At 40.6% G+C, this 18968-nt stretch overlaps 1 protein-coding gene across 2 annotated transcripts; it reads right to left on the reverse strand.

Annotated features, from left to right (window-relative positions):
• Positions 1–2365: 2365 nt before the first annotated feature.
• On the reverse strand, positions 2366–8730 carry LOC103380777 (putative nucleotidyltransferase FAM46A). Of its 2 annotated transcripts, XM_025056967.1 has the most exons (3): positions 7485–8730; positions 5737–6585; positions 2366–3715 (listed from the first exon to the last, which is right to left on the reverse strand). In XM_025056967.1, exons 1-2 carry the CDS (start codon positions 7911–7913, stop codon positions 5770–5772), a joined length of 1245 nt encoding a protein of 414 aa, XP_024912735.1. In that variant the 5' UTR covers positions 7914–8730; the 3' UTR covers positions 2366–3715; positions 5737–5769. The 2 variants fall into 2 exon arrangements, with proteins under 2 accessions (XP_024912735.1, XP_008311083.1); XM_008312861.3 differs by having other exon boundaries at positions 2366–6585; positions 7485–8728.
• Positions 8731–18968: the final 10238 nt, after the last annotated feature.

Raw genomic sequence — 18968 nt, forward strand, 5'->3', positions numbered from 1 at the left:
GGGCCTGGGTCTTGCGCTGAGCGAGTTAAGGAGTTTTCGTGCCCAGAGACACATCAACTTATGGGTGGATTTTAGGACGTGCTATCTGAATTAGGACCCTGTGAAAAAAATGATCTCCTTCCTGCTAAAACACGATTGTCAAAAACTGTACATAAACTAGGAATTGCAGAGAGATTTTCCCAGTCAGAGTGTTGTGAATATAGTATGATCTTGCAGACTTAACCAAACACGTGTAGTTACTTTTTAATGTTTTTTTTCACGAGATTAATTTGTTTCACACAAATCAGTGTCTTCCAGTAATCAGTGATTTGTCTGTCGGAGCACAGATGGCTTTCCCAACTGTTCCAGGTCACCGAGTCCAATCAGAAGGCAGCACTAACTGCTTTCATATGCGTCATTCAATAATTGTCAGAGAACAGAAAGAACTCAGTACAGGCAGCCACATAGCCCTGTACCCAATAGTCGCCTTTTGGGGAGGCCACACGGCTTAATTTGACCCGAAGAGTACGGCAATCCAATGAGGAGGTTAAAGGAAGGCTACTGTAAATGAACGGTTAAACCTGAGCTGAGCCAGCCTGTATTTGTTTTTTTTTTACGACCTCATGACAATATTAGATTCTTAGCACTAGTGTTTTAGATACTGCCTTAAGAAAATCTTATTAAATGACGATGCCTTGATTAAGTATTTGTTCCAAGAGGAACCATATAGTTGGTGCGTGCAAGGGGCAGTGGATCTACTGTTAACAGTGTGCGATTCATAAAGTTTATATAAATAAAAAAGTAATGATATTTTGAGCATTAAGAGCAGAAAACTCCAGTTATTATTATCCATCCATCCATCCATCCATCTTCAACCGCTTATCCGGGGCCGGGTCGCGGGGGCAACAGTCTGAGCAGGGACACCCAGACTTCCCTCTCCCTCGACACTTCCTCCAGCTCTTCTGGGGGGACCCCAAGGCGTTCCCAGGCCAGCCGAGCGACGTAGTCGCTCCAGCGTGTCCTAGGTCTTCCCCTAGGTCTCTTCCCAGAGGGACGGCACCCGAGCACCTCCCGAGGGAGGCGTCCGGGGGGCATGCGATGTAAATGCCCAAGCCATCTCAGCTGACTCCTCTCGATGTGGAGGAGCAGCGGCTCTACTTCGAGCTCCTCTCGTGTGACAGAGCTCCTCACCCTATCTCTAAGGGAGCGCTCTGCCACCCTGCGGAGAAAGCTCATTAAAGCTTAATAATAATAATAATAATTATTATTATTATTATTGTTGTTGTTGTTGTTGTTATTATTATTATAAAATATATTTATAATAATAAAAACTGTATTATTAAAAAAATAAAAAATTATAAAAATGATTATGTGTTATTATTATCATTATTCATCTAGTGCAGGGCTGTCCATACTTTTTTGGCATGGGAGCTGCTGTTCCAAAGGCCAGGCTAAAGTGATGTACTCACATTAAAAACATTAAATATATGTATATTTACTCTCTTGTTCGTGTATCTACGTGGTACTCTATATGGTATATAGTGTTCAGTGTCTATGAATTTGTCCAAAACATGGACCTTTCTTACTCTTCTCACTCTCGTCCCACCTGTTCAACAGCGCACTCCTTAAACAGCTGAGTAAGTCACTACCTAAGCCCTCTCTATCACTTAGTGCTGGTACTTGTTGTGCAACACAGTGACTCAATCCTTTGTTCTGAGCTCCCTTCCTGAGCCCTTGATAAGGAAGTGGACTCAATTTTTGTGTCCTTTCCAGTGAGACTGACCTAAAAAAGAGCAGGCCAGTAAGTTGCAGTTACAATGGACGGGAATCTCTCCGCAGTGGCTTCATCACAGCACTAAGTATATGCTTAGGGACAAAGGCTAATCAGCTTTCTGCAGATAGCTTAATGTCCTTATAGTGGCTGAGGGGGGACCTATATTTAGTGTCCACTCTCACTCAGTCTTAACAGAGGACAACAGTGACATGAACCTGTGTACTCAGCATGGCACGCTTGAAACGGTTGCTTTTTAGTAAAAAAGAATTCCTTGAATTTTAAGTAAAAAACAAAAAGCTGAATTTGAGAGTGTGGAGTCTGATGCAGACTCCAGAAGGCAGTCTTTGCTCGAGGTTCTGCTGGTCGTGCATATACATAAAGTAGTTGCCATTGTTCTGGATTAATGAGGTTTGGCAAACATAAGCTCGATAAGAATGGTTGCTGACGTCTCCTATGACGTAGCTTAGAGGGAAAATTATTCATCGTTTGGGAACTTAGGAACCTTAGTAGGCACAGCATTCTTTATCTCGATTACAAACTGAGTTCCGCTGAGGTAAGGTGTCCAGGAACTGAAATTATGGCACTAGTTATACAAAATAAAAAAACATGAAATTGAACTTTGTTGGGATTTTTTATTTATTTATCAAGTCAAAACAAATTGCAATACAATAATCAGATTATCATTTTCAAGCCCAAACAGGACACATTAAACAGTGACACACAATCTCATAGGAGCAACAGAAATCCTTTGGAAACAGTTCTGATGTTTCTCATACATTCATTGAAACATAATACAATTCTGCATCTCAGAGTGTGCACAGCCGCGCTGCCTCTCATCCGCCAAAAATAAAAATAAAAAAAGAACCACACACACCACCCGTACACAAACACACCTCTGTTATACAAACTGTACAAAAATAGAGATTGATAGAAAAATAGGTTTGCTCTGACAACGTGGTAGTGAGAATATACAGTCTCTTGCACTTGAGAACAGCTCAGGAACAACCAGAGTTGTTGTACTGCCGTTAAAATATCTACATGATCGCCTTTGTCTGAAAGCCATTTTCTCCTTTTCACCTCATAATGAGAAAAAAAATGCTGCAACTGACTTCTGCAGCAAGGTTCTTTCAAAGAAAAAAATGTCAGGATTAAATACTGAACAGGTACCAACATTTACTGGCGCTAACTTCATCCTCCTGGCCTTAAGTCAGGCGTAGGGCAGTGAGTACCTGCCTTCCTGGTGACAAATGAAGTTTAATACTAACACACTGCTGCAACAGCCCTGCACACACACACATGCAACATCCACCCTCCACCCTTCTGACAAACACAGCAACAGTACAGTACTTTACTGTGAGTCTTGCAGATATTTGCTGACACTTATACCAGAGTTGCATATCTTGAACCTTCTGTTTTAAAAAGATGAGAAATCTAACAAGATGCAAATCACGTATGAACCGTCTTTGAGTTTAAAGTTTGAAAAGTAAACGTGTGTAATTTAGGTCAAATAATTACACATATACATGTGTATATAGGGTTAGGGTTAGATATGTACATGTGTACATATGCATATGTACACATGTATATGTATATGTTTGTGTTTATACACTGCATATGGATTGACATGTCAGTATGTTTTAACATAAGCCTACAGGATACCAATGAAATACATTTTCTGTTTCGGTGATGGCTGAAGGCTACCACATGTTCTCCGACATACATTGGACAGGAACTGTTAGAAGACACAGCAACACAGCCAACCAAATACTACTGCCATTACATTGTTATTGGAAACCTGAAGTTACAGTATTTTTATTTTTTCTTTCAACCATAACCAGTGTTATGGATTCACTGGCAGACTCATAGTTTTATCATTTCTCAAGTGCACCAGAGGGCAGCCTTGCACGAGTGAGTTATTGTCTTTGCAGAATTTGCAGAATTCATCTCACATCTGGTGGCACACTATGGAGCAAAGATAATACGTATGAATATGTAAGACAATTTTCTAAAGGAGTAAAGTACAAAAAAAACGGTGTTGTAATTTGCAGGGCAATACTGCGCTCCCATGACTTATGGTAGAAGTCGAGAAGAAAACTCTCAGGGCCTCTCATTGAAACCAGAACAAGTTTTGCTGATGTTGTCAAAATCATAAACCCTTTTAGTCTGTGTATCATATATTTTTAGACATAAGAAGTGATTTTGGCTCTCTGTATTAGTAAACAAAAAAAAGTATTCATGTCTCTTTCCTTCCCCACAGGGTGTGCTATAAATACAACTGAAAAAAGTAAACTCTGGTGGTGCAAGAATTATTTTTATATTAAATGAATTAATTAATGAAAGTTGGAAAAAATAAATTTCACAAATTTAAAAAAAAGGCCAGAAAATTCTGACTTAAGCTATGATTGCATATAGGACATGTATTTTATTGGGTTTTTTATTTTTAATTTTTTTATGTTTTATTGTTGGGTTACCCAGATATGGTGAACATGAGCATCTTGTACTCACCGTAGCCATCTAACAATGTTTATTAAAGAACTTCTTCCTATTTCTAAACATAACACAAAACTTTGAAAGCCAAACTATATTCTTAATCTGAAAATTGCATTTTAAAACACGAATAAAATTTGTATTTATAGATTTAATTCAACTTAACTAATCCTAGCAGTTTTCCTTTTCTCTTTACTTTTCAACCTACATTACTGCATCCACAAACACCTCAACAAATTTGCATAGGAAAAAAATGAAGAAAAATAAAGTAGAGGACAGCGTCACTGCAGATGATGTACATGCTATTTCAAATGACCAAGGAAATTACATTTATTTAATGCTTTATTTTTAAGCTTTTGTTTTTAGATCATTAAAACAGATTCTTCACTCTCCCTGTTATAGGACTGTTTTGGTTATGTGGCTGTGTACTCATCAACAGGCTGAAATCTAACACAAGCCCAGATAGTAGTATCAGACTTGGCTATGAAACTGCACAAACGTGTTGTTGTCCGTACCAAACCTTGTTCTGCTGCTGTACATTTATTTCACTATCTTGAGTTGAACCCACTCTGTTTTCTACAGATGACCAGATTACGTTGTTGCTTCCTCCTCAATAAAGAGGTGCAGTCGTCCATCAGAGGTGCAGATTAAAGCAGACTTCAAGTAAATCTTGACAAACTGTGCTCCTCTGTGTCGGAGACCTTACTCAGCATTAGTAAATTCCCACTGCATTTGTTATCAATTGTCAGGTGTTGTTGTGAGTTGTCATTGAGACAGCTCAATAATCCAACTCAATTCAACATGTTCCCAAAAGTCTCTTCCCTTTAGGCTTTTATGTAGGCACTTAAGACACTTATTACTGTGCAGAAATAAGAGCATGCATTGTTGTGTTGTTTTTATTTTGTGAGTGTCAATTGCCGAAGTGGAGAGTAAAAGTAGATCTTTGGATTTGTAAACAATGTCTACTTCCTCTTTCTGTAGGCCCTCCTCCCTTTTCTACCACCGCAGCCATTCACAAACCACAGAGCACACTTGGTTTTCATTGTTTTGTGCAGCTGGCTCTGAGCCTTAATGTAGTTTAGCTTTGTATCATGTCTAGGATTCATGTGTGTTTTCACCTTCTGTGTGCTAAAGCTCAAAATGCAGAAGGACAATTCCTGGAGGTTTGATGACTCAGAGGCCGTGCGTGGTGGAGGTACCACCGCTGGTTGTCACCAACCAACCATGAAACTGATGTTAAGTCTCACTTATTGACATCGACCAGAGTGTGCCTGGCTCCTGCATGCTGTGCAGACTATTCATGGTTCACTGCCTCAATTTCGGGATGTCTTCTCATTTCCCTTCTCTCATTTATTCTCCTCTTTTATCAGTATTTAAATGTCTTACTATTTAATCTTGCCCTCAGGGTGTACTTTGTAATTTCATTTAAATGCCCACAACCTCACAGTAGAGAAAGAAAACCAGAATTGATCTAATTGAGTTCCGCAAATTCTGACCTGAGCGCACGCGTGCTTCGATGTTCACATGGTCTAGTTACAGGGCAGCCAGGTGCCGTACATGGGGTGTTGCACAGGAGTGAGATACTGATGAGGAGGCGACGGAGGACAATGGTAGACAGGCTGAATCTGAGCAACGTAATAGTTACTGAAGTTACAGTCTGATACGTAAGGGGCTGGCTGGTAGAAACAGGTGACGTTGGCAGCGTTGGGAATGGCGTTCTGCTCTGCCAGGACCCTCAATGCCAGCGATGAGATGAGATTGAGTGTCTGCCGTCTTTCGTGGCCCATCAGGCACACTGTGCTCTCCTGCACCACATTGTACAACGTGGCCAGATAGTCATACTTCCTGTCCTCCAGGTCCACAAAGTGGTTCTGCAGATAGGACTCCAGCTTCCTCCGCTGCTCACTCACATCAGAGAAGTCTATAAAGAATCGGGAGCACATGTAGCGCTGCAGCAGTTTCATCTCAGCATCGGAGGCCGCACGGAAACCCCTCACCAGCAGGTGGCAATACTTCAGCAGGCCCCCTCCTCGGATTTCCTCGGGACTCCGTGTGCAAATGAGACGCCTACGCAGGTGGTCAAGAGCAGTGGGAAAGTCGCCGTAGACGCTCTCCCCGAGGATTGTGGGATGAAAAGTGGCGGCCATCGGATGCTCTGAGCATTCGTAGAAAAGGAGAAGTGAGTCTAGACGGATCTGGAAGGAGTCCACACTGAACTCAAACTGCCGTCGAAGCGAGTCCACAAACTTGAGCTCGACATTTTTACCATGGTTGTTGGAGAGAGAGATGAGACTCCAGCGATCGGAATCATTACAAACCTTGACCATCTTCTGCACGTAGGCCTCCTGAAACACACAAGGGAATTGTCAGGAACAGCCATGTTTACAGCGCAACACCTCTCTGCTGACCGAGTGGACTTTCACACCATGTGTGTTTTCAATAAGTCCTTACATACGAGGTTTCTGCTTCTATCTATTATAAATACAGTAGGTATGTGTTCCGTCTTCTATGGAATTCAGAATGACAACATATGGATCCATGTGTTTTGAGTCATTGCAACCAAAATTTAAATCAGCATTTTTTTCCCAATAATTTGTTACAGTACAACATGGTCAATGTTGCACTCCTACAACCCAGAGATAAAATGAAAAAAATAAAAGCAAATGAAAAAAAAAAATCTCCTTGAACTATTAAAACTCTTGAGGTCTAAGTCGTTATCAAGAACATGTTTAGATCACTCCCATATCTGCAGGCTTGTCTGTTTCATATTTCCTTCCTGGAGTGATCACTCTTACTCCTAATTCATTTTATTATAGATTTAAACAAAGATTTTCAAAATAAAAGTCTGGAATATAAGTTTAAGTCTGAGCAGCATCCATTATCATATACAAATGTCAGGTACAAATCTTATCCTCAATGTCTGTCACAGGTGGCGACACTGAGGGCTGACTGAATCATGTCTATTGGATTACAGTGAATCCTCCTTAAAATCCTCCTTTGATTATGACAACAGTAAATTGAATTTCTTGTGCCATTATTCCTTTGTGGACAAATTTAGCTTTATTTAAATTTATGTTTTGTATTTGAGCTCAGAGACATTTCTGCGGATATGCAAATACCAGCAGTGAAAAATAAACAAACGGATAGTTTGCATACTTTTGAAGATGACAGCCAAACAAAGAGACAAATTTTAGTTCTGCTCCGCAAACGTGTTTCTGAAATGATCCATGTTTGCATACACTACCTTTAAAGTCACTGGCGTTATCTTCTCTTTATTAACTCCTTCAGGTAAGAAGTCCAGAAGAGAGTCCAGAACTATATCTTTGACAGTCTGAAACTCCATCTCTCCTTTGAGATCGGCGCAGAATATTAGGTCCAGGTCTTTCCAGCCGAGGCCGCTGTCCTCGTGCAGGACGTAGCTGGCCGCCGAGCCGTTCAGGCGCACCTCCCGGACATGTATCCGCTTCTCTTCCATGCGGCTGCGGACAACTTTGACGATGTCCCGCGGCTTCACCTCCAGGGTGGGGAAGCTCCAGCGGCCGTGGATGGGGATGGAGCTGGTGAGGATGGTGTCCAGGCGCTGCACTTGCTCCCAGTTCAGGACGCTGAGGCTGATGCTGTCCTTGTCTGCGCAGCTGTCTACCACAGCAACAGTCTCTAAACTCTCGTCCATGTTAATGAAAAGTAGACGCAGTGTCAAAAAACAGAACTTTCCGCTGACCGCCGCCGGTCAGTGGCATCAGCTGCCCGCAACTTTCAGTAGATCTAAAACGCTGATGGTGAACTGTAACATATTATCAACGCGGAACAAAAGAGTCTTTACGCACGACAAGAAGAAGAACTGTTGCGCAGTAGTTGTCCTACTTCTTGCGCACAGACAAATTTCAATCAAGAGCTTAGTCAGTGTCGAGCATCTGCTGCGTTCTGCCACTCTGCACAAATCAATTGTCTCTTGACGGCTCTGTTGTTTCACAACTCACTGCAGAGTCCAGCACATCCGGGGGAGATGTTCGCCCTTCACTCTTGAACATTCGCCGTTCTTTAGCTGCTCAGCTGATGCTGCGCAACAGAAACTTTACGCATCGTTTTTGTGTCCGGTCCGATTCTCACTTCGACACCTACTTTCACAGAGCGGTGTGCACCTTCTTGGTCTTTACATTTTGCCTGTCGTTCTCTGATTGTCACCGCGGAATGCAGCACGGCAGTCGGGGGAGTCGTGTGGACTGACGGTGCGCTTCTGGTCTGAGACGCGTTGGAGCGGCTCGGTTTGACAGACGGTTCGCTCTAAGTAACAGTCGCTGCCACTTCCCACGCTTACATGGAGTGGCTGGAAGCCAAGACACTGAGGCGTGTCAGGAGAATGGGCGTTACTAGATAACAGAGAGTGGTTTTGGACGTCGACCTGACCCAAAAAACAAATCATCGACCGATTCCTCACACTCAAAAAGTGACTTCGAGTGATGCAGTCTTCTCCTCTGTTGCTCTTTGAGTAGAATTCCAGGATGAAAATCCAAACTCTGACGTGTGCATTGTTTTCAACACAACTATTTATTCTAACGTATAATTCCATATATTGAATTGTACAGTGCGTTTAAACTGGAAATAAGTTTGTCCCACAATTCACAAGGATCATATATATATATATATATATATCTGTGTATATGTATGTGTATATGTGTGTATATATGTATGTGCATATGTATGTATGTGCATATGTATGTATGTATATATATGTATATGTGTGTATATATGTATGTGTGTGTGTATATATATAAATATATATATATATATGATTTTATGTTATAAAGTACTTGTCTATATACAGTATACATCCGTGACGTATACAAAAATATGAATAACCATATTATAGGCGAGTATCAGGAATACTCACGCACCCATAACTCCCTCTAGGGGTGTCAATTAGAATGATCCATAATATATTTCGGCACAAAAGTAAAATGTAAACAAGCTGGTTAATTCAAAGCAACTTTGCATATTCCAGCCAAGACAGCAAAACACGTGTGTGAATACACAACCTGCACTCTTAGAAACTCTAGTTCTAGCTCTAGTTTGGAAAATATTTTAGAAAAGGTTATTACAGTTCATGCAAATGCAGTTAAAAACATAACACAAGCACATATTTAACAAGCTGAAGGGCAAAAACACAAGTTTCTCCTTGACGAACTGGACTTTTTTGAGTCCAGTTTGTCAAGGTGTGCCAAAACCAGAGAGAGACTCCATAAACAGTTACGATTCCTGTGGTCTCCTTGAACTGCACACTTAATAAGAATAGGTTTTGGTGTCATGGTGTAGGCTTTTTACAGTAGCAACTACATTGATGTTCTGAGCATTTTCAGGAGCTGTTTATGCAAAGGCTTAAAACCATGAAAATATGAACTTGTGCCAGGACGATGGATTGGAGAACATGGAGTTCTTCCTTCTGTGCAAACTGCAGAGACGTGTGAAGATATTAGTTCAAACTTCCTTTATGGAACCCAGACCAAGTATTCTGGGAGTTTGGGTGGAGTATTATGCACAGCTAAGTGTGTCTGCCCATATGTAGGGAATAGGCCACAGGCTGGCTGTCAGAGGCGATGTATAAGCATTGATCTAGGCACGTACATCTACGTCACTGCAGACGAGCTCATAAACCAGATTACAGCAGATTACCTACATACCTGCAGCGGTTTACACAGACACACACTCAGGCGCAGGTGAGGAAGTTTCTGCATAGTTACGCTGCTCTAAATTTATTTCTTTATTTTTTTCTCACTTTGACATTATACATTGTTAAGCTTAAGCTTAAAACATTTAGTAAAGTCCATGCAGCAGAGTTTCTTAACCTATTAAAATACAATATTTGTATCTTGAATAAATAATAATCAACTGCAGAAACATGTATTAGTCTATTTCTGGTCCCAAAGACTGGTCAGCCATGTTACCCTGTTACCCGTGACCTATTATTTGAAATATTGCCAGATTATCTTTAAGTAAAGATGGTAAATGGATATGACAGGATTTTCTTTGAATAAAATAAACTAGTAAAAATCAAGTACATTTTTTAATGGTGTTCCACTGCGGCCCAGTACCAAATGACCTATGGACTGGTATTTGTCCATGGACCAGGGTTTGGGGACCCCTGGTCTGTACAGTCTTCCGTTTACAACCGGCCCTTCAAGGGGAACTGCATTGCTGATGTGGCCCCAGGTGAAAATGAGTTTGACAGCCCTGGAATAGAAGGATTTATAAAAGACGTAAGAGACTTGTTGTTTCAATAGAAAAACTTTTGTGGTTGTTTGCCAGAAAGCAGGAGGGGAAACAAAATTCCAATTTCAGCAAAACACCAAACCCAACATCCACGTCAACAGAACACAGGCTACTACATTTCCTGTCCACTCTGCAGCCCTATTTAAAATATTGAGTTAGAGACCAGAGTTAGAGACGAGGCAGCTGGGACATTTCTAGACAGCAGGTGAAATAAAGCTGCTGATTCGGAGAAGTTTTCCCATTCACTACCTGGCTCAGTGTCAGGCGGTGGATTCATAGCACAAAGCAGCTACTTACCTGACCTTTGACTCCTGAAGTGGATGACTCCAGCTTGACATCCTGGCTGTGACAGGACTGAAGATGGGATTTCAGACAGACTTTTTGTCAGACTGCCAAACCCAAAGCTACATTTAGAAACAACGACATGCGCATGCAGACCATGCTAGTTCGCATTCATATAAACTTATGATTGCACGGAAATGTTCTCAATCCTGCTGTGTAATTTAATTCAGCGTGTGATTGTTTCGATTCCAAACGTCAAGTTCACTGAAACCCCAAATGTCTGCTGTAGCTTCTATATTTTTTCAATCCTTTACTGACTTCCTTCCTTTTTATGCTCAACCTTTTTTTTCCAACCCCCATCCACCGTTCTTACACGTGAAAGGTCATTATAGGATTAGAGTGAGCCCGCCATCTAAACATGCCTCCACTCTCTTCTTCCGTCACTTCCACCTTACCCCATTAACCTCTAATTTTTATCCCCTTCATATCAAACAGAACAGTCGTCCCCAACTTGTGAACTCGTGAGGACATTTTGCTCATATTTTATCGGTGTTGACAAAAATGGACAGAGTTTCCAGAATTTCCTGGATAAATCCCACTCAAGCGTGGCAAAAGGCTACAGAACAAACCACTGATCCACTACGTGACCCTGACTTTGGCCTTTACTCATCACAGATGTACTATAGCTACAGCTAATTATAAAGCACCGCAGCCAGTTCTGCATTTTCTTCACCCTTTAACCAAGAACAAACAATGGCTCCGTGTGACTCTACTGTCATCTCCTTTAGGATCATTTTAATTATGAAATCTGGGACTGTAATAAATGTCTAGCATATATTCTGTTCTGAACAGAGAACCTACTGTTCTCTTGTATCCTGCTAACTCTATGCACACAATACATGTCGCCGTGGCAATCGCACAACAACCGTTGAAATCCTGATGTCACACATGACCATTTGTGAGTCAGCTGCAAGCAATTATCAACCTTGGAGTTTTTCTCCATATGTCCATGACATTCACATTCTCAGAGGTCGGACCCTCACCCTTCGACACACACTCACAACTCACATAGTACTATAGCACCTTGTGGTAAACCTCACTAGTATTTCCTGTCCACCTCTCTAGTCAACCTTGAAGAGTGCACTCAGCAGTGTAAGCCACTAAAGTCCTGCACAGCCACTAATGAGATTCTCTGACGTCTCCTGCCCTGTAAGCCCTGCTGCAGCTCGTCTTTACGAGGTCTCTGTATGATTCAGTTCACAACGAATTGTGAAGACGGGCTACTAAAGTTTCAGCTTAACAGTGTAATTGTGGTTACTTGTAAAATTTAAAGCAATTGTTGCGTAACAACTTTCGACAGTGCAGGTCAACACACTTTTGCGTGTATGTCTTCAGTAGAAGTCAAGTATTATCCTGAGCTGCAGCCCGAGAGAGTCAAACGGACGTGTTCTGAGACGCGTTCGTCTCAGATGTGTCATTAAATAGTACAGTATGTTGGCGGTAAACGTATCATCAGACATATCATTTACAGCAAACAGTGAGGTCTATTCTGGATCGACGTTCTCAGTTCAGTTCTTTAAAATGTTATTAAAAAAATCTATAAATCCTTCTCCTGGTCTGGGAGCATCAATCTTTTATACTACGTCACTGGGTTTTCTAATGCAAATATTTGGAGCTTTTTTTTGTTGAATAAAAGCTTAGATCTGTACATGAGCGCTTGAGAAATACGTCCAAAGACTGCAGTTTTCTTTACTGTGGTAATTAATTGTACATTGACGAGTGGTTAGATGTTTACAAGAGCTTTTGTCATTTACTGCAAAATGCATAAGCCTTCCTCATGTGTTTAGAATTCATCTATAATTAGGTTATAACAGAGGAGATGTAGTTTGAATGAAAACACCCCGTGAGCCGTCCTCGGTTTAGTCTTTTAATGAAACCCCAGAGATCCACACAACCCCCTGATCCCAAATAAGTCAGTGTTTTTTAACAGACTGTTCTGCTTTTTCTGCCCAGTCACGGCTGTAGACGCCAAGCTGCTGTGACAAAATAAACAGGAAGTGAATGGCTGCATGACTCTGTGCTTCCTGAATGGTTGAAGTCGATGTGCATACTGCCTGGATATTCTGTGATGGTATCTGCCCTGTGTAAACAGCACGCAGATGCAAAGATGCAAAAGTCAGCCTCAAATTATTATTTTTTTTTTATGAAGTCTACTGTTTTCTGCCTTCGGGTTAGATGTGTGGAAACGTTTCTGCAACACAGTACAGTGTGTCCAATTGTGAGAAAACAGCTCCTTTGAATACTGTAGCCAACAATAACACTGTGCTAGGTTGACAGGTCAACTGGATGTTTACCTATAATAAATCTCTAATTTACTCCTGACTCTTGGAAAACATTCAGGTCAGTGTTTGACAGATCTTGGCTTCAAATGTCACCACAGCAGAGAAAAACATTTGGTGCAGGTTTTCATGTGTCCCTTTTCTATGTCATTCCTTTAATTGATATTAGGAGTCTTGGGCAGGATTAGCAAAGTTAAGGCTTGCTGCTGTGACTCTATCATGCCTTTAAGCTGTTGTAAAAAAAGTGTGATATGAAATTACATTAGCAGTCATATGACTCTTCTTAAATGTGGAGGTCCCTGTGCCTCATTTTGTGAAGTGGGATGTCCTGGAACTCAGAGAATGAATGGTTCTGGTAATGTTTTTAATATTATTGTGACAGAAGTGGTGGATGTTAACAAAGAAAAGAAAATGTGACCAAGTGCTAAAGTTGTCTCTGCCCCATCCATTGTATTGCAGGTATCAATAGCTACATTTGTTTAGTTGCATGATGTCGAAGTTGAAGTAGTAGTTGATTTGGTCAAAACAAAAACAACAAAAGTGTAATTATCATTCTTTGGTTAACTTGCCTTTCACTCCTATCTGATGTTATTTCGATACATCATTGACCTTTTTTCATTTCTGTTTTGACCACTTCTCTTTACCAAAGAAGTATTACATAACTTCCTGAAATATGTTTTTCCTTTTTGTAACTGTTCACAACTATCTTTCCCACCATACACTAAAATATAAACGAATTATTAAACAGCCAATAAATGTATGTATAAAAGTTGACAGGTCGATTTTTAATTTTAATTTATTAATGAATTTAATGTATGTATTTATTTATTTAAATTGTATACAGGAAACTGGAAAGCCCCTCTTCAATTTGAACAAAGGTCACCCTCACACCGCATGAAGTGACACAGTGCCCCCTGCTGGATTATATGTCGCACTGAGGACTGACTTTCAGGGTTTGGAATTGTCCGAGTCCTCAGGAGATGGCGCTCTTTTCATATCTCTTATACAATAAACATCGGTGATTCTTGATCATGGAGGTTCTTCTCCTTACTCGGAGTTTCCCACACTTTTAGACAAACACTCGAATCCCAGCAGCAGTATTGTGTAAACAGTTTGAGCCGAGAGCTAAGTGACATCATTCTACCTTCTGATCTCACTTAGACTGGTCTTAAACGCTGAATGAACTAAACAATGTCATTAAAAAGGATCATCCATATTTGTCTCTGACTCAGACAATAATAATAAAAAAAACTCTTTCCTTTTTTTCTGTTCACAGTAAAAACCTTTTTTTATCCTGTGATTTATAATAGCACTAAGCCTTTGCTCTGGTTATACTAATTAACACAGTGAAATAATTAATGTATGAAGGAAAACAATTACAACAACGTGACATCTTTGTCAGCAGAATGATGTGGCCATGACATACAGCCTTGTGACTTTGTTCTGTTCCCAGTGTGTGAGACAGCTGGTTCACCAGACTGGTCTCTCTGTGCAGCCGCAGCCGACACTCAGGCTCAGATTCAGGTTCAGTTTCGTTTCGGCTGCACAGGATGATTTATGGCCTTGAAGAATGCCAAAAAATAAAAAAGTGCAACCTACTGCTTTTGTGGTGTCTGCCAAAGTTTGCGTGTATTCGTGTGTGTTAGCGGTGTGAGATGACTTGAAGGACTGACGATGACTGAGATCATCTGCATGTGCACATGTAAACGACATGAAAGATGATATTTCCACTGCGTTTCCTCCGACTACATCATCATTCTTGTAACTGAATCAAGATGTGGAAAATAGGTTGTATCATTCAGTGTATTTCTGTTGACAGTGTCTGACAGTGTTCAGTTGATCAGATTTAAAGTGTGGCTCCGTGGTCGTGTGTTAGAGTTCCATTTGTACACGTTGGTTAAATCTGTGTGACTGCAGGTGATGTGGCAGTAGGTTTGTGTACTGTCTACTACTACTACTGCAGTAGTGTACTGTCCAGCCGCTTGGCACTTCACGTCCTCACAAGTACAACTTCAATGGGCTGTGATTTTAGGGTGAGGCCTTCCCATTGAGCAGAACAGCAGTGGGCGATGGGAGGGAATAGAAGAGTGAATGAGAGAGAAAAAAAAACACCAAGAAACGTCTCTGATGTATAATTGAGGTTCTGGATGGAGAAATGGAGATGTCGTGGAGTGATGAGGAGTTGGACACCATGGGAGGGTGTGAAAGAAGGAGGTTGAACCGCATAAACAAAACATCAGGAGCAGAGGTGGACAGATGATGAGGAGTCTGGGAGAAGACTGCTTACTCAGGTCTTAGCGTAGCCACATGCTGGTTCAGTCCCAGCAGAGCTTCACAAATCTTCTCCTACAGTCACTTACACATCCAGTCTCTGACTCAAGTGTTTTCCTGCAGTTTGTTTGGTTTTTTTTTTTTTTTGTCTGATTCTTTTTATAACGTGCCACATGTTATTGATTTACTGTTTGATTTTAAGTGTTGCTCAGGACTATTTGTGCTGTTCAGGTGATTACATTTCATGTTGGCTAATTCAAATACCTGCTGTGCATATTTAACCCTGTGTCACGGTTTGGTAACCCTATCTGTTTACTTCTCTGAATGGTGACTTGTTTTGTTTTTCTCATACTGACTCATTTATACCTTTTTTTCCCGATGTTGCCTTTCTGAAGTGTGAGTATAATGTATTTTTTAGTCCTTATAGAAAGTATTTGTTGGACTTGATTTCCTGTCGGCAAACTCTTCACTGTCATCTCATAAATAATTGCTGTGTGTTTATAATCACAGCTTTTCCTGTTTGGAGCAGAGAGAGAGACACTTACTGGCTGATGTGGTGAGGGGAGAATGTGTAGTGGTGTCCTAACAGCTGCCTGGAGGGTACGAAATGATAAGATCCGAACCAGATGTAGACCAACATCTTTCATCATCAGTAATTAGTGGATGACTTCAGTCTGCAGCCTCTTTTTTTTTTTTTTTTGAGTGTGACCAATTTCTAAGAGATGATTTAAAGGCAGCTCTGTTTTTAGTTATTTTTGAGACATAATATCCGTCAATCAGTCTTTTCACCAATATTTAGGTCAAGAAGATATAAATTCAGCGTACTCCACATTTCACCAATATGCGAAGCTACTCTGTGTCACATCAATGCTTAAAAAATCCCTAGCAGCTGGAAAAAAAAAGACTTGGGAAACCTTATCTTTAGGAGTCAGATTATGGGACAGAAAACTGTGTTTATCAGCAGCTGGTCCACACAACAAGAGTCCTGCAGTGTTGGAGTGTTGAGAAACCCTCACTGTTTACTGCAACCACCCTCAGAGTTATCAGAGTCCATGAGATAAAAAATGGACAGAGAAGCTACATCTGAAATCCTTTTTTTCTTTATCAAAGGCCACACTGTGACTGAGTGGTTAGTGTATGTGCCTTACAGGGTCTCCACTGGTTAATGATGCTCTTTTTGATGTTTGCACATTCGGCTGATGTGTGGGAGGGTTTTTTATTTACTAAGAACTTTGGTCCAATTGGCCAAATACATGCAGTGATCAGTGAATGAGCCTCTGTAGCTGGACTTATCTTGGGTCTGAATGTGAGTGTGAATGATGTGATTTTGTGTGTCCCACTCTCGGCTGATGACTCTGAAAATATCCTTCACTAATATCATGAGGGGAATTTAAACTACAGCAAGAAGTCTTAATCTGCAAACAGTAAATTCCAGGTTTAGTTGTGTTGTAGCTGCTGATCTCTGAGGAATAACTGACTCGCCTCATAAAAATGTTGTCTAACTGGCAGCTCGTTTGCAGACTCATTTGATTTCTCTTCATTTGATCATTTTGCTAAGTCTCTCCAACAGCCATCATTGACAGTGTTCTACTGGGTGTCTGTGCCTTTACACACTCATCTTGATTAGTCTAATGTGGTGCATGTCATGAGAGCAGCACTTCCAGCATGTGTCTGATGATCAATAATCACAAAGACCAATGTTGTGTGATGCACTGTATTTATTGGCTGTGGTACAAAATGATTGCTGTACGACTTGGCTCCGAAACTCACCATCGTCTCCATGAGCGTTGATCCAGATGGAGATGATGTTAAAGCATGTGGAGAAAAACACACAGTAGAGAGACAGATGATTTATCTGCATGTCATTATGTTTTCAGTTTGACGTCCTACACTTGCCAAACTGTCTCTCGTTATCTCACATAATTGTGCTGAGTTTTCCACAACACTCCCACAACACTGAAGTTCCCCTGTTTAACCCAGCTGGCAGGTTGTTAAAGGTCACAGATCAGCCTGACGGCTGACACCAGGATGGGGAAAAAAAATAAAAGATAGAGGGTGAAAGATAATTTTCTGCATTTTAATTTTTAAAACATGTAGTTTGTACTGATTTATTGGAGAAATAAATGCGACGAGCGGCGAAGAATCACCGTCACCTGCAGAGTGTGGGTTGGTAAACAGCTCACGTTGGCTCATCAACGAGCCACTGAAATGTTTCCAACCATGAATTTGAGAGAATCAAGCTTTTTTTTTTTTTTTTTTTTTTTTGTATTTCATAGCGATTTCCTCTGCAGTTTAAAAAACAACTAAAAAAACCTTTTGACAGCATGGATTTTATCTGCTAAATCACACGCCAGCACTCTTTAAAATTCACCATCTTCAGGGTGTGGTGTCTGAACAAAAATTATAGTGCTGCAAAAAATGTTTTCAATTTAATTTAATTTACTCTGGTGCTTACTTCCTGATTTTTTTTTCCGAGGCAGCATCCCTGTTTTTGATACCAAAGAACAATTATGCTTAAAAAAAACATATTATTTTCTTCTCCAGTTTCAGGAATAAGACCAAGAAAAATGGATGATACATCCAAAAAGTGAATAAAAGAGAACAAAGAAACTGCTTTTTATCATAGATGAAAAACTCTGACAGGAGTGAAAACATATACCAGTCTCTTTAACTGCTCACATCCTCTGCAGATAGTTTTATTTAATGAACTGATTTTTATTGTTCATGGTGTCAAGTGATTTAATTAAATCAGAACTGAAACACTGAACTCCACTGCAGGATTTTAACTCCAGACAAATAGGAATTTAATTAGCTTTGAATTTTAACAGAACAGAAGTGGATTCCCATGACTCCAGGCAATGTTTATTAAATGTGATGACGATTTAATCAGGTTTTTCAACAAATGCTCACGGAATCATTAATACATGAGCCAACTGCCTGCAAACACCAGGAGATTATTTTACAGCTGTTGGTGATTTGCACATGGCAACAGCAGCCTTCACCAAAACCTGGGAAAATCCCCTTTGACCTTTATGCAGCCTGGATGGACATTAGAGCTCATTCAAAGGTCATGAGTGAGTGCACAGGTTCCCAAAGTAGTTGAGGAGGAGGGTTCCATGTCTCCAACATTTTCTGTAATTGTGCCACAATGCAGAGATCGCACTGATTAGTAGAACTGAATGAGGAATTTAGTTTCACTGAAGTCCCAACCGCCGTTGATGCTGTGTGAGATATCAGATAAGTCTGAAAACTATTGTTTATAGTGTCTTGTCTATGCGACAGTGACAGGTAAAACAATTATACATTCTTCTTCTAGGTGGCAGCAGATGACTTTGCAGGCCATGGGTTTTGAACATCTTTGTTTGTGCCTTTCATGATTCTTGCAAGTATATCAGTGTTGTGTGTAAATTGTGAGTAAATTGAAACTTTTTGTGACGTTTTTGTGTTGGTGGCACACCAAAGGATTTTTTTTATGTGTGCTGTTATTTTTAAAAGGCTCTGGAATAAAGTTCAGTAGAGATTTCAAGCAATAGCTGTGAACGTGTCGATGTGAGTTGGCCTGACATCAG

Source organism: Cynoglossus semilaevis, chromosome 7, assembly GCF_000523025.1.
Source record: "Cynoglossus semilaevis isolate Cse_v1.0 chromosome 7, Cse_v1.0, whole genome shotgun sequence".
Classification (NCBI taxonomy): Eukaryota; Metazoa; Chordata; class Actinopteri; order Pleuronectiformes; family Cynoglossidae; genus Cynoglossus; species Cynoglossus semilaevis.